The following is a 16,874-nucleotide window of genomic DNA, read 5'->3' as shown; positions in this document are numbered from 1 at the left end:
TCCCCCTTTCTTTTTATTGAGCACACCACTTACCATGAAACTGTGAAACTATTGGAGGAGTATCTTCATCCAAGTCATCAACTCCCCCTGCAATTGGGTAAGGAGGAATAGAAACTCGAGGCATAACTACCCAGCTGTGATCAGAGTAGAGAGAGGAGGTCAAGCTTGGTAGCCCAGAATTGTGTGCTATTTGAAAACCACAGATCTTCTCAATCTGTTGCCATCGATAAAGACGCTCTCTCAAACATGTCGTCAGCTCAGAGAGGGCTTTCCTAAAGAAAAGCACAAATTAAAATTACAGGCACTGTTCTTAACGACAAAGCAAAGCAATGCAAGCGCAATCATCCCAGCATACCAGAAGATCCATTAGGACTGTCCAAATATTTGTCATTTAATATCTTTTAAACTGTTTTACTTAAGTGCAATGGCACTAAGACACTAAATCCCATCACTCTCATAAAATTCCAGTGTTTCAGGAATAAATAGTCACAAAAGAACATGCATCCTGTTAATACTCTTACTTTGCTTCAAGGATTTTATGGTCCACTTCATCCAGGGAGGAGCTGTGTGCAACATGTAACGTTCCAAATACAGTGCTTCTCTTCTTTTTTATTTTCTCTGCCTAAAAGCAAGGTCAAATGAAATGCATAAAACTGGGAGTTACAGACTTAACACAGATATCAATCTTAACAATAGTGACAGGTAGCAAAAAACAACCCTGAGGAGGGGAAAAAAAAAAATCTCCAAATGCTTATCTAGACAATTTGTATTTACTATTTCATATATCTGTAGGTCCGAAAAGTTTTAAGTAGGTAAAGAGTAAGTGTTAGTACCTCATCTTTGGCGATTGCTAATTGCATTTCTGCATGCTGTCTTTTGATATTGTAATACTGTACTTCAACTTCATGTGTTAACTGAAGCCACTTCTGCAAAGCTTCAGGAACAGACCAATTACTTCTCAGCTCAAACTCCTTTTCAGCCTTTTTTAAAGCCATGCGAACCTAACAATCAAGAAGAAATAAAAGTGTTAACAAGAGTATCATTAGAAACAACAGAAGAAAGTGAAATATAAGCACCTTTATAGGCTGCAGCAACATACTAAGGCTTTACGGAGCTTTGGTGTGTGCCAATTGCTGTCTGGAAGGCAGATCTGGCATTTCTGAAATATAGCATATGAATTTCCATATACTGCATTATACTTAGATTTTTTTCCTATGGTATATAGCCCCTAACTTGAAGCTTAAATATTTTTATAAGGCAGCATTTTTATTTAGTACAATAAATCTAATTATTGCACTGAGTGAGACAAAGCTACTATCTCTCATCTGATAACAAGGTGGAAAAAAGCTTTCGTATATATTTTGTTCCATGAATCCAACATGATAAGCTAACATACGAAGTGTATGTCTTCTTAGTTTCAGGATTATTTTCCTAGCTAATGGCATGACTGACATACAGTTATTAAGTGCTCTTTGAATTTTTCCATTCAAATCCATCATTAGAGAAATAAATGCTGCTTTAAACACTCCTAAGGATCTAATAAAACCAGGACCAATTTAAAATCAATGCTAAAATTATACACAGTTTGCAGATACCTGTACTAGCTCTTCCTCTGCATATTTGAGCCTGCTGAGCTCACATTCAGCTCCCTCCCTCAACTCCCTTAGGCGATGAGCTTCCCGTTTTGCATCATTGATCTCATCCATCATTTTGCGCTCCAGATTTTGCTTTTCCACAGCAACATTTCTATTCTCTTCTTGTGCCTTCTCAAGCCTTCACAATTGAACAAAAAATATGAGAAATTACACAGCGTATTTGTTAAAAGTTGCAGTCCAGAGGAGAAGAAAATGCATCTAGCAACAGGGCAAGAGGCAATGGGCACAAACAAAAACACAAGAGGTTCCATCCGAACATCAGGGAACAGTTTTTCACCATGAGGGTTACTGAGCACTGGCACAGGTTGCCCAGGGAGGTGGTAGAGTCTCCATCCTTGGACATATTCAGCAGCTGCCTGGACATGGTCCTGGGCAACTTGTTTTAGATGATCCTGCTGGAGCAGGTGAGGCTGGACAAGATGACCTACAGAAGTCCCTTCCAACCTCAACCATTCTGTGACAATAAAGACTATGCAAGGTTTATGAACCAACAGCAATTACATCACATAATGTTCTGTCCACATCAGACAAAATATGTGAAATTTTAGCTGAACTATCATTAAAGGTGTAATAAGATCAAAACACAAGTCATTATAGACAATTGAGTTACAGGTGCATCAGAGAAGACTGTCAGCTCTCACAGTGCTAAATAAGTAATAGAGAGCAATCAGTCCAGGTCTGTTTCAATCTTAGGAGCTTAAAAACCAGAGAAATGTTCTAATTCCCATATATATATATATATATACAAGTATCCCAAAGTAAACTGTAATTATATGAAAACAACAGTATATACTTTACATCTCTAGGTAAAAAAGGTTGATCCTCTGCTCTCTTTACATTCACCCTAAATTGATATTGCCTGCTAAAATACCCAGGAGCAATATCAACCCTAAACCCCATTGTCACCGAAATCACAATTTCCATGCAAAATGATGATGAACAAAATTCAAAGACAGCTTAATGCAAATAATGTATGACTGAAAATGATCAGGATCTGTATTTGTATTTAACCTCAAAACAAAAGGACAAGTAAACATTAACTTTTTTTAGCTTTTATACCTTTCCTGCAAGTCAAGAAGACTTTGTTCTGCTGTTTGGAGACTTTCTAAGTCCTTCATCATCTTTGTGATATGTTCTCTTGAGGTTCTGTTCTGTGTATATGCAAACCAGCAGCCTCCAAACCCAATAACTATAGAAACTGTTAATATAAAATCCTTCATCCAGTTGTGAGGGGGACCTGTGCAGAGAATAGTAAGATCATTAACTAGTTCATTGATACAGGCAACAGACTATGGACTTTTTTTTTCCCCACAGCCTAAAAGGTTACAGAACCTGATGCTAAACAGAATCCCGACTGATTTATCTCCAACCACTTCCAACAACTTTTCAACCTTTCAAATGGACTCCAGAGCATTTCCATACAACTTAAGCAACTCTGCTCTGGCACAATCTACTTCACCTATGCTAAAACATACATTATATTGAGGAAAGCCTACTAAACTTTTACAGTACATAGTGTGTTATCTTTATTTAAATGAATTGAGAGTTTCCCCAATTACACTTTAATCAGGCCAGTAGGAACTTTAGTTATATTTGAGTAAGCTCTCCCCAGTCTGCACCTCTGGAATACCCTGTGCTAAGTTAAAAATGCACTTGTAGAAAATAAAGTAGATTTTAAAAGGATAAGTAGCTAGTAGCAGCACTTTTTAAAAGCAGGACCTGAACTATCAAAGTATCATATCCCAGATTCACATACACTTTGTTAGTACAACTTTTATAGTCACTTGCACCTTTATAAAAAATTTTTCAAAGGACAGTTTCTGTTAGCATTAAAAGGTATAATGCAGACGCAAAGTGCTTTTTTTCCCCTGAAAATCTCCAGCTCGGATCTGTCAGGCTAACTCATATCAGTCAGGCCAGCTCCAATCTGGCCTGACTTTTGTGAAGTCAGTCACTACTCTCCAAACCGACCACTAAGCTCAGGAATACCTGACATGCACAGTACCACAACAGCTCTATAACTGCATACAAGCAAGCTGGTGATGTGGTAAAGAAATCTCTGCACATGCTAAGATGGGTCAGATGTCAGCTGTGTAAATGCTGCATTAATTTAACTGCACTTAAGGCTGAGTCTGCACGAAAGACACCGGTATTGGATTTGCACCACCAGCTCCTTTTTGCTTCCTTGGGAAAGGTCATTCCCCCTCATTTCAGCATCCCACCTTACACTGTCCAAGCTAATTGGGAAGTGAATGTAACACTAGCTGCAAGTACAATTTAAACACTCAAAAACAGAGGACACTTCTTGTGACACAAAAGCCAACACCCTTCTGTCAAGTGGGGTTATACTAAAATATCTATATAATCTTATACACAGAAGTGAACCTTTGTCCTGATCCCAGCAACCTGACAACTTTTTAATTCATCGCCCAGTTCCAGAATGCATGCCAAGCAATCCATCAGTACAACCAGAAAATAGGTAAGCTGTCCTACCTACAGTATCATGTCACTGAAAATATTCTCTGTTGAATTCTTACAAATAAGAGATAAGAAAACACTACAAAAAGTTACTAACGGGTGAGAGGTCCGAATAAAACAACATCCAAGGCTTTAAGCTGAAGCTTCTGTCTATGGCTCCGGTCAATTATTTTCAAGTGAGAGATCATGAAAGCATGTTCATTTACTGCTATCCTGTTAATGATAAGACAAAACGTTACCTATTCCACAAGCTATATTCAAAACCAGTCTATGGAAAGAAATACATCAATAGCATTTTCAACAATTATATAGATTATAGTTATACAATGAGAGTGAGAGACATAATACCATGACAGTAGGGCTACAAAAAAGCATATCAGCATGTGGCAAAGGAAAAACATCAAAGCATTTCCCTATTCTTTTCTTTCTGGAATAATCATGACATAAATCCATTTGGCAGAGTTAAAGGTAATGGTATGTTTCCAGACTTGCAACACCAGCTCTCTGAAATACATACAATACTCAAATCTAGTTGTTATGCTCAAGAAATTAGGTTCTACAGACAGTTTTTGATGTATACCCATACAATTATTTGAAGTTGTTCAAAAGAAAGTTCACTGCCATACAGAATTATATGACCAATGATAGAAGCTTCAACAGTAAGAAGCAAAACTAAGACAAAAGGAGTGGCAAGAAGCATTTATATTTTGAAATAATTTGGCATAGAAAAAAAAATACACCAGCTGTTCAAAACCACAAGGACACTTCTCTTTTCTTGCATTTGACTGTATCTTGTCAGACTTTAGGTTCACGTAGTTGTTCCCACATACAGACTAAAGCAGTAACCTACAGGGAATTATCTGAAACTAATCCAGAAGAAATGTTCACCTGGGAAGTGTTGTTCCATTGACATTGCTGTCTCTAAAATTCTTTTCATACTGAGGCAGTTCAACAAATTCTGACAGCCACTGAAGGGTGTCCTCTTGGGTCCAGTTATGGACTGGAAGAAAAAGTCAGTTTGATTACCTTTAATTTTTGTAAAAATCAATAGCAAGACATAGAAGACAAGCAGTTACAGAAGACAACAGATTACAGCGAACAGAACAGTGCCAAAGAGAATTGCAGAAAAACTAGCATTAACCTTCACCAAGGTGTTTCTGGCATTTCACCTATCTCATTGTGTGCTTCTCAGAGGAAGCTTAGGCAAACTGTAAACAAACAAGCATGGAACCAACAGAAACATTTCTTTATTAAAAATTCCACAGAATAATTTACTGGTTTGCTTTAGTTTAAATCAGGACAGTCTTGTGACTTTTATCTGCTTAAACTGATCTCAGCCTCAATCCTTTTGTCCTTGCTACCCTTGCAGAACTAAAGACATGTCACCAGGTGCTGTAGCCATTTAAGGCAATACACCAAGATCTTTCCCAGGATGATGGCTTAAGAACTTGTTTTCACAAGAATCTCCATAAAGGCTCATGCCTACTAACCATAAAAGATGAGCATAGAACAGAGGAAATTGAAAGGAAATACTGGAAGACAGAAAACATATAGCAGGAAAACAATTAAACCTATGCCCAGAACAGCTGTATTACATACTACAATATTCCCACTAAGAAAAATTATTTAAATATGTAGACAATAATCAACAACTTGCCCATATAGCAGAACAGTGTACATAACTTTTTATAGCTACATATGCTCTAAGAAAATACCTCCCACAGATTTTAAAAAAAAAAAAAAAAAAAAAAAGACCCCACTGAAACAAAAAACCCAAATTAAACTAAATTCACATTTCTGACCCTTACAGGCCAGCTGCTACAGCTTACACCTTAGCACTGGCAAGGCTGAAGGGAAACTGTCCTCTACATTTATCCACTCTGCCATAGTCTGTCTGCACGTGAAAGAAATAGTGACAGCCTCCTTCTGAACCGATGTATCTTTGCATGAACAAATATGTTTAAAAACACCCCACAATCCAAAGTTTCTCAATTGAAAACTAATTCTGTGTGACAATGCTGGGCAGACGTTTGTTTAGCAACCTCATCATAAGGACACATTCTCAGTGGTGAATTTTGACAATGATCCTTTAGAAAAAGCTGCTGAAAGCTTGACAGGTAAGCTGCAAGCAACAGACATTTTTCTGAGTTCAAATTCATATTTCAGTTCACAATTAAACTAAAATAAGGACTTTAGGTCCCCTGTCTGCACTAACATAGCTGTAAAATAAGCTTAAACATTTCAGATTTTCATCACTCCAGATAAGCGGAGACAGAACACATTTCATAGACCCACTTACAGCTTAAAAACAATAAACTCACAGTACAAACTACTTGCATCCTAGCCGTACGAATGGCTACACCTCTTTCCCAGAAAGCTGTCCCATTTCTTCCTCTGCTTTTGAGCCACAAGCTGTTTTCCAGGTGTTGATCCTGGTTGCACCAGGTTCAGTTTTGCCATATTACTCTAAGCTTTTATGGTAAATGTCTGGGCTTAATTTGTAAACAGATCATTTTCACATTCACAAAACAGTTAATCTTCGCAATAAGTGATCAGATTTACAAATCATTCTAAGCATCTCAAAAGGGTGGTAAGATCATCCAGAAATGTATCACCTTAACTGCATTCTGGAAGTATGTTCATAAAATGATCCAAAGCAAAAGCATTTTAACGTGACAGGAAAAAAAGATAAATCACCTAAAATAGCTACTATACACTACAGACTACCACTGACAGTACAGAACATGCCACTTCAGAAGCCATACACTGACTTTATAAATTGACAGGGAGGGAAAAAAAAAAAGTAACAGTAAGTTTCACTTCTGCTGAAAGCATTCTGTGGTCCCTCTCAAAATTTATGTAAATTTGTAAATTGTTTATAATTCACTAGTGATTTTAAACCTATCATGTAAGAAATGAGATACATATTTGATTACAGCAGAGCCTATCACATCTGTTTTACTGTTTAGTGTGATGTTTCCTTCGTAGAATATCAAGGAAATTTCCCCAAATGAACCAATTACACCTAGGAAAAAACACTTTGCTATTCATTATCTGTCACTGTATCAAATACCTCCATTATTACAGAAATATCAAAAAAGTGACCAAACTCTATCCTGAACTAGAATCAGAGCTTGTACTTTCTATATTCTTCTTAAACTGTTACCTGTTTACATAAAAGTTAGTACCAATTACTCTTTGAAATATGTTGTGTCCTTTTAAATGGCCACTCGCCATTTAAGCATAATCAGTACGTACAGTCAACTCTCATTCTGTGATTTCGGTGTCCGAATCTCTGCCCACACACATATTTTGTGAGAGATTTAGATTTATTATGTAACCTAATTCTGTATTAGCAGAATTCCAGTATCAGTGCCTGCAAATCCCTAACTTTTCCATGTGGAACTGGATCCTAAACTACCCTGTCCTCCATTTCCTACAGCACCACAGTGAAGCCCTGGGAGATTGATTTAGATCAGTGAAAACAATCAGACTGTTTCTTTTTGTTGGCATCTTTTATGTATTAGTAAGAAGTATTGCTTGTCTCCGGTAAGACCTTACAACCAATATATATGTTTATCCTACAACAATACACAATACTGATAAGCAAACTGGCCTTTCTTCAGCAGAAGCAGTTATAGCCTACTGAAGCATGACACAAGACAAGCAGTATGCATCGGGTATACTGAAAAGTAAGCAGGCCAGCTGAAACTCATCTCAACCAGCACTGCCAGTTAGAATGTGCCAGTTCCCGCTAATTAGCTGAGGTTGTCATTTTCTCCTTATTTTAACTGCCCAGGAAGAATACAGTGCTTTGGACAGGGGAGTAGCCACTGACAACTACTGTAAGTTAAATGCATATACCATGCAAGAGTAAGCAAAACAACCTTCCCTCTCACACCTGTTTTCACAAATAGGTATCTTGAGAGAGGATGTCAGCAACATGCTTTGGGCAGGCAGGTGTAGAAGCCACAGTGTTTACAGTGCAGCAGTCAGTCTAGATTTGCATCAGCTGTTCTATTTCTGATCACAAGTTTGAGGGTTTTATGGCTGTTTCTGTTTGGAGTTTTTTTTGGCTTCGCTGGTTTTGGTTGGTTTGGGTTTTTTTCTTCTAATTTTTTCCCCTCCTTTTAAACTGCTATAACATGCCTGAAGGTGAAGAAGGAAAAACAGCTTCAAACTGGCCCTGTATGAAAGCTCCTCCTTGCTAATCCATGTTAATGGCCCATTAAAAGATCATTTCTTCATGTTGAATTTATCATGTAGCACAGTGCTTCAGGGCAGGAAGGCATGAAGTAAAACAATATTACAGTGTCAGCCTCACTACCCCTATGAGCCTCCTACTCTTTCAGAAATCAAATTCCATTCAATAAGCATATTTTGTGGCAAGGAATGGATGACAGACATGTATTAGGCTTATAAGCTGAAAAAAGGCTGACCAGAATACAGAAAAACAGAAAGTTGTTCTGTAGCAAGCAGACACAAAGTTTTAAAAGTTAGTTTTGTTTTAGCAGGACCTTCAGCAACAACATCAGCGTGAAATTTGCTGCCACCAGAAGGTTTTTAAACTAACAAACCAAATAGCATGAAAAAGCAAAAGAGAGGAATGACCCTGACTATCTTTTCAACAGAACTCATTTCACACAGAAGGGCCAGCCCGCAGTACCGTACTGGTCCTGTCTGGAACCCTACACAGCATTATGTAACTCACCCTTGGCCAAGCCCTGCTCACATGCATTTCCAATCTCCAGATATTTAAAACCTGAGACAGCAAACAATTAAGAAAGTGCGAGGCAACAGTAACACATTTGTGGTATGCAGTTTAGTCACAGTTGCTGCAAGAACACCTGTGCAACATTACCTCAGTATACAACAGGTGACCACACAAAGTAAGCCATTTTTTAATCTTTTTTCCCCTAATAAGGTACCAGACTTTAGGTCACCTTCTACTTTCCACAGAAAAGGAAAAAAAAAAAACAAACCAAAAACAGAACAAATACAAAACAAAATAAAAAAAAAAGTTAAAAAAATACACAAGGTGGGGAGAAGCTTTTTTTTTATTATAGGGCAGTATGCACTATAGGACATACTCTACATTAAAGGCCAAATAATATGTCATAATGGTAAAGAAAACCTGGGTTGTTGATGTGGGTTTTTTTAAGGCAGTTTGTAAAAGACTAATCTGAGTACTACCCAAAATTAGTTAACAACAGTGAATCATTCATGAACTCCAGGTTTGGCCACTACAGTCTTGCTTTGCTATAAAATCAAGTCCCAAAGGACAACGCTACACCACCAAGAACACAGCATCCTACCTATTCCAAGACAGGTCAGAGAACTACCCAGCTGAAGGCCCCTGCACTGATTTTACAGACTCCCTTACTATTGAGGATAAATACCTTTACATCTCTCTTCAGACAGCAAATTTATAAGATTTCAGCCTATTACAGGGGCAGAAAAAAGAGAAGGCAGACACCTCTGAGACAAAGAATTTTCAAATATAATTGTACGGTCTGGTGTTCAGCCATCAAAACGAATGTTCATCTGTCCCCTCTGCTGCACTCACAACTACCACCTTTTCAAGGCCCTTGTTGAAAAAATACTGAAGATGCACCTTTGATTTTAACCCAACAGCAATTACTAAGCTCGATATTTTAGAATAGCAGAAAGGCTCTGTATATGTATAAATACTGCTTAATCAGAAAGAAAAGGACATAGTCAAAGCAAATACAAGCATATAGTCGCATTTACATTAAAGGAACAGACATACACAACAACAGAAACCAGAATACTTTCAGAAAGCAGTGTTTTCTATGGTTTAAACAGCTATGCTAGCTCCTAGGCATTCCTCTAAATGGAATGCTCTCTATAGAATTAGATTATGAGATTAAAAAATTTAAATGGTCACAAAAAACATAAGCAATTTCAGCTAAACTAAATTAAGTGACAGCCTTTTTTTTTTTTTTTAAATACTGAATGACTCATTGAAACTGCATGGCAACACAGCAAGAATAGGCTAAATGCTGATTTAAGTTACAATTCCTTTCATGCAGTTAAAACCTATAGCACCCTTGAAATTCCTTTAATTTGCACCAGTGCAGACTATGCCCTAAGGATTTTGCACCAGGTAGGGGGGATACCCAAAGCCTGCTCAATTTCAGAAATATCAAAAAACAATATTCTGAAGCTGCTTTTTTTATTAGGCAATTTTTAAAGCTTTGAATGGAGCCCATTCTTAGGGTTCTATTCACTGTTTTAAGATCCTTCTCAAGCAATTACTTAAAAAGAACCTCTGTTTTTGTTAATCCTAAAAGGAGACTCCAAACAGCAATAGCGCACTTACTGTATCATAAACCATGTTTTCACTTTCTTCCCTCAAATCCTACCTATCTCACATCACCCAATATCTTAAACAGAAAGCAAACTATTTGACAAATACTTCAGACAAACTTTCACATAAAGCAAGCTTTATGGGAACAAATGGGCAATTCTACTCAGCATAAATTAAGCAGCAATAGATCCAGAAAATGTTTCTGTTTAAGTACTGAAGTGCAATGTCAACAGCACTATTCAGAGCTTGTAATTCTCACACAGATACCTCAACACACTACTTAGGGAAGTTTCAAATTACCAATACCATCATTTATACTACCTTCCACCCTTTTGTTTAATGCTGTCAAATTGCATTAAACTGACACGATAAACTAGCAGCACATAAGACGAAAATACATCAAAATCCCTAAATTATCTAGAAAGGAAAAAATGTGTTTTCCATGTTACCTAATATTAAATGAAAGTAGTTTATTATCTGAGGGCTTCATGCTTTCTAACAGTCAGCAGACCACTGTTAACACTGCTTGGGAGTTTCATTCTAAGGGCCTCCCTGCGGTGCAACTTCAGTTTCCTCAAGAGCATGCACAGTGAAGCCATTATAAGCAGACACAGTAAGACCAGACATTCCTCTCAAAGTCTTTTGAGTCTTACTCACACTGCTCACACTACATTCAAGAAACCTGGAACAAAGATTACACAACAGACAAATTAGACACTTCTGATACCACTATAGCCCAAATTTTTGATAACTCATAAGTTAGACAAACAATTGTAGGGAGGTATTTTTCCGATACTTCAGTTGCAATACTTTCATTGAACAAGATCTTTAGTGAATAATTTACAGAATATTTGAAGAGGCTAAAATTTGCTGGTTAAAACATAGCCATTCACCATGCAACAAACACTTGACCAATATATTGCTTCAGACTGCACTTAACGACTTCCTACACTAGCAGAATGAACCAACGGCATGTTTTAAATTTCATTTCTCTTTTGTTTCTACTTTCAGCTGTTTGACTAAACTTTTAGATCTGTGCTGACCATTAGCACAACACCTTCTGAATGGTGTGAAAAAAGAAGTATTTTTTCTCCTAACATTCCAGAGCTCTGGAAGTTTCACTACATCCTGGAACATATTTGGCAGTGAATACTACACTACCTGTTAAGTAGTGTCTTGTGATATTTGAAATGTTTGGCTCAACTTACTTACTCAAATCAAAGTGAGGGAGGGACGATGGTATTAGGTTGCCAGTACCTTTTTCCAAAATGCTTTCAACTAAATTCCAGCTCTTTGTAGCCCAAAGATCTACATTGCAGTGGAAGCACACTGGACTTTCGATTTAATACAACATATAAAAAAATGAATGTTCAAAAAATAGCTTGACAGCAACCCTTAGGGATTACTGAATTAAAAACATGCTTATCTGTAATTCAACACTTCCAACTGTCACCTTCATAAATTGCAACCTCACATAGATGCATGTGTAAGCTAGTTTAGTTTACTTGGAATACACCCAGCACATCAAGAGGAAATTAACACTAGCTGGACAAAGAGTTTTTTGTCAGGTTTACATACGCCTATAAAGAACAGCACCAAAACAGATTCATGAAGATCATTTAAGAGGTCATCCATTTACTACTCCAAACTCCTTGGTGGAAAAATAGTTGAATTACATCTATTTTCAATAATGACCATCACTTTCACCTATTCTTCTTTACCTACCTTCAGATGTTTTCCAGCGTTTCCACAGATCCTCAATAGTGATGTGTTTGTCTTCTCTGTGTAAATGACTATGTTTATTAGAGGCATCCTTATATTGCATATCTTCCCTTAGAAACTGAAGAAAAAGGAAAACATCATCTTAAATGCCAAAGTAACATTTTCTAAACAAACTACAAGGAAATCAGGCAGAAGAGAATCTTTACTTTTTCTTGCTCATGCAAGCAGCACACTATTTCTGTAAGTTGACTACATGAAAGATGAAGAAAGCAAGCTAAACACTCTTACAGGAGTTGATTTTCACAATGATTAATACCTAGAAAAACCGAAGGTGCAGTTGCTAGTATACTAGGTTTAACATTACTAGTATGCCTTAGATTTACAGTGATTACAAAATGCACCACACAAGTCATACTGCATACTTCTTTATTCTGAAGACATTTAACCAACTTCACCTAGCAGAAGACCATGTAAGATTTGAGAACATGCCATATGGATGAGTAATAACTGCGTGCTGCTATACCAGTTAAATGCAAGTGCTTGAGGGATGACAGAAAGGCGTTGACTAAGTATTACTAAAGCCTTTTGATTAGACAACAAAAATTTTACTTCTGTTTCAAATTAAAAAACAGAGGTCATCTTAGGGACAGTTTTCTTCTTGCTAATGATTCCTCAGTGGTTATACTACAAGTACAGAATCATTACACAAAGCTGTTTCATTCTCAGTAATTAACAGGAAGCCTATGTCAAAATAACCACGCTTTGCCTTTTAGTAAACAGGATAAAAAGGAAGATCTTGCAATCATGGCATATACAACAGTGTTGTATCGATATTTCAGAAGTAACTACAAACGGATTTTCCAAACACATACAAATAAAAAAGCATGGAACTGCAAAACCAGTTTTATTTTTATTTCACACAGACCTAGAAAAGTTGAACTACTGGTTTGCAAACCACCTCCATTAATAGCGAAAACCTTCCACAAATATCAGTTCCTAAAAGCACAGCATAAGCAGTCTCTGTGAGCAGAGACCTTAGTACCAGAAAATTAATACAAGAGCTAAGTGATCTTCCACAGTAGATAGCTTGCTTTCTTCAGTTCTTGAAGGATAAAGCTGTTCAAACAAAACCACCTACAGACAGTCACAACAGCTAATGCAAAAACCCAGTTTTTTATGTGACTGGTCTGATTTCATCACCACTTCAAGCAGAGGGTAGGAGGAAGGCTAAGCTAGCGATGCACTGCAGAAGGCCCCACTTCTTTGAATTTAGCCCTGGTAATAATTTATCTGCAGAGCTTCCCACACAGGCACCATTTCTAACAAATCTAGAGATTACGTCATTCAAGAAACTGCAGGACAGACTGAAAAGTAGTTGATGTTAAAACATAATACTAACTCTTAATAAAAAGAGGTAGCGTATGATAGCTGAAATATGCAAGAAAGGACTAACAACAATTTCCTCTTATTAAAAACTTCATTCTTATCAATAAGGGAATCTAAAAATATGGGAAAGGATTCAAGTTTTCTCCTCTAACTGATAAACTTGGGATAAAATACTAGTCACCTTCCCTAATCCAATCATAAAGCTATGCATGTCTTTTGGTTCCAAATACAGACTGGATGCAAACTCTCTTTCATTCATCTACCACTTCAAAACTTTTTTTGGTTATCAGACATTAGCTTTCTAAAGCCTTTTGATTCCTAAAATAGTTCTATTTAGCTCATACAAACTGCACAAGAATTCTACCTCCTCTTTCCTATGTTTATAACACATAAATACGGATATATACACATACACACATGTATATACATGAGAAATATAGCAGAAATTTATGAAGTATGTAAGAACAATTGAAAACAGCAGCCTGCTGGGGCAGAGGCAATTACGCAAGTTCTGAAACACGACAGACCAGCAACTGTAAAAGAGCGTGGTAAGCACAGGGAAGGACTGATTGCTGTAACAATATGCAAATGTAAAAATATCTGTAGCATACTCTGTAGTCCAAGTGCAAACTCTGAGTTCTTCCCAAACTGGCACAACTACCATGAAGCTGGCAATTTCCACGGCTAACATACAAGTGCAATCAAAGGATGATTATCCTATTTGTTCCTCCTCCATGTTTATTAAAGGGTAAACTGAAGAAAAGAAATCAAACAATAAGAAATCAAAACAAAACAATCTTCTTATTCACTAATGTCTCTAAGCTTTCCAGATTAAAGTACAGTATCACAGCTGAAGCTGGAAAGAACTGATGTTTGCCCACCTCATCTCTTCCCTTCAGAGTGCAAGGACCTACCATCAACTACCATCCCCAACATGTCTTTTGGAAACTTGTGAAAAACTTACTAAAAAGACAGCAAAAAATACATTATAGCTCCTTCCCTGTAAAAACTATCTCCCTTCATAGAGGGGTTAAGGTACACACTAACACTTCAGCTTTCTAGTGACTGGTGATGCACTGCCCTTGGAGCCTCCAAATGTCAGGCATGGAAAACTGTAAAAACAAACGTTGTAGGCCAATCAAGTTTCTCAAGAGGAGCAATGGAATATACGCTGTTATGTAAATGTTTAAGCATATTTGCATCTCCTCAGCTAAAATCATATATCGGATCAGTTTTGTTCATGAAAAACTTGCTTCTATCATTACTGCTAGTTGTCAGCAGAGGTTGTAAAACACCTTAGGACAAGAATATTTGAACAGCTACAGGTGCCATCAAAGGAAGTCTGAATTGCTGTTAACAATACCTATATGCAGGGTTAGGAATACAGAAGAGAAGGAAGATGCCAACTGATAAACAGAAAAGCTACATCTCACCCCAAAGTACTACAGGAAAGCATTCCGATTTAAAAAATGGGACAGATAGGTTGCCTTGGCACCCAAGATAAGCAATGCCAACAACAGTTTATGGCAAACGTGCAGAATTTCATGTCATTCTGCTATGCAGCCGGCAGAGGGAGCAAAAGTAGTTACTGTATGAATTTACGTTCCCAACACACCGCCGAACACAAACGGCTATGCTAACAAGTGGAGAGGAAAAAACCGAAAAGCCCGGTCTCAAATCTCATCACAAACACAGAAAACAAATCCAAGCTTGAAGGACAAGATTTCCCAGGCGATGAGGATGACAGTGGAAAAAGATCTGGTTTATAATGAGAAAATGTTTAGAATATTTGACTAAGTCCCTCTTTAAAAAAAGGGATCATCGATGCACAAACTTGTAAGCAGTTCGCATTTAGCAATCAATATGCAGTTACTCCTTAAAGGGAAGGATTATGCATTTATGATAATTTCTTCAAGAAAAGAGCCACTCTTCTGTTCAGTCCCACCTATAATGCTCCCATACCCTCTAAGAATAACCACAATGACTTCCTCCCTCAACAAGGTTCTCTTACACCAGATGGTCACAATGGTAAAGTTACAGTGTGTATAGCTAGAAAGAGGCCATCATGTTTCAAAGAATGAATGCATTTGCTAATTAAGAGATACATGATATCATCAAACATCTTTCTTTCGCTTAAAAGATCTTTGTTTCAAAACTGGCCTAATACGGAAATTTTCCTTTAAGTAATTGCATCCTAAATTAAAGCAAGCCATAAAAAAATTAAAGAAAGCCACAAAAACAGAACAACTCTGGTAAAAAGAGAGGATTTTTCTGTTCCTTGTGGTAGCAGCTAATCTCTCTTCTGTTGCCCTGGTCATTAAGTACACAAAGAAAAGGTTAGAAAAATAACTCTAAATAGGGAGGTTAAAAGAATAAGCTCTAACAAAAAACATCTAAGGATTATCTTAGCCAACATAATTAATCAAGAGGGAGATGGCTTTATAAGACTACAAAGTTGAAACCAAGCAAGCAGTAGATAACTTAACTAAAAAAAATCTGTGTGAAATAAGGGGGGGGGGGGGGGGGGGATCACTTTTAAAAGTAGTTACTCCAAAAACAAGGAAAGAGTAAAAAACCACCACACCTAGAGATCAAAACTCCAGTTTCAAGTCAAAAGTACCATAACAACTGTGCCTCTATAAAAATTCACATCACAAAGGCCAAGGTTAAGCAGTGTAATAGGTGGAGAGAAAACTTTCTCCTCCCTGGAAAGGACAAGACTTGTAGAACCTTGGAAAAGAGTTACAAGGTCACATACACCACAACCTTCCCTCCTCTTCAGAAAGTCTTTAGCTGTAACATCCACCAAAATCCAGTCAACTCTTAATCAAAATCTAACATGAAACAACAACAAAAATCCAACCCTTCCAAAAGGAGGAAAAAAAGGCAGAGCAAAATCCAATACTGGTTTGACATGAAGATAGCACTTAAAAACTAAAACTACATGCAAGAATACAAAAAGTTAAAATATGTTAAAGTATGGAAGTTACAAGACATACTTGCTCCTTGAAGAGCAAATGAACAACTGCACACTTTCACAAATGGCAGTGGAAGAGGACAATTAACCACACTCACTAACTGCAGAATGGAAGTACTCGTGCTATGTTTGTATTTTGTTCTGGGTAAAGGCTCAAGTTTATGATTTTCAGTTTCACCAACTTAAAAATAGACCCTCTAACTGACAAGTTTACTTTAGGAGCAATTGGTGACATCTCCTGGCTAAGCATTACTGTCTTCCTTGAGCATCTATTTTAATTTATATCTAACATGTTTAATTCCTTAAACAGTGTTATTTCCTTCAG

General features: G+C 37.2%; 1 protein-coding gene across 3 annotated transcripts in view; it reads right to left on the bottom strand.

Moving 5' to 3' along the window:
- The window catches only part of STIM2 (stromal interaction molecule 2), a 73,836-nt gene that overhangs the window by 11,981 nt on the left and 44,981 nt on the right, over positions 1-16,874 (bottom strand). For all 3 annotated transcript variants that reach the window (XM_037390819.1, XM_037390809.1, XM_037390830.1), the window contains exons 3-10: positions 12,190-12,304; positions 5,022-5,133; positions 4,231-4,346; positions 2,715-2,892; positions 1,596-1,773; positions 834-1,001; positions 522-622; positions 34-272 (exon numbers count right to left, since the gene is read on the bottom strand). In XM_037390819.1, the coding sequence (XP_037246716.1) occupies positions 34-272; positions 522-622; positions 834-1,001; positions 1,596-1,773; positions 2,715-2,892; positions 4,231-4,346; positions 5,022-5,133; positions 12,190-12,304 (1,207 nt within the window). The remainder of the gene's footprint in view (positions 1-33; positions 273-521; positions 623-833; positions 1,002-1,595; positions 1,774-2,714; positions 2,893-4,230; positions 4,347-5,021; positions 5,134-12,189; positions 12,305-16,874) is intronic.

The sequence above is a fragment of the Falco rusticolus genome, chromosome 1 (assembly GCF_015220075.1).
Source record: "Falco rusticolus isolate bFalRus1 chromosome 1, bFalRus1.pri, whole genome shotgun sequence".
Lineage (NCBI taxonomy): Eukaryota > Metazoa > Chordata > Aves > Falconiformes > Falconidae > Falco > Falco rusticolus.
Note: the sequence above shows the minus strand (reverse complement) of the source record. Positions and strands in the feature narration are given on the sequence as shown.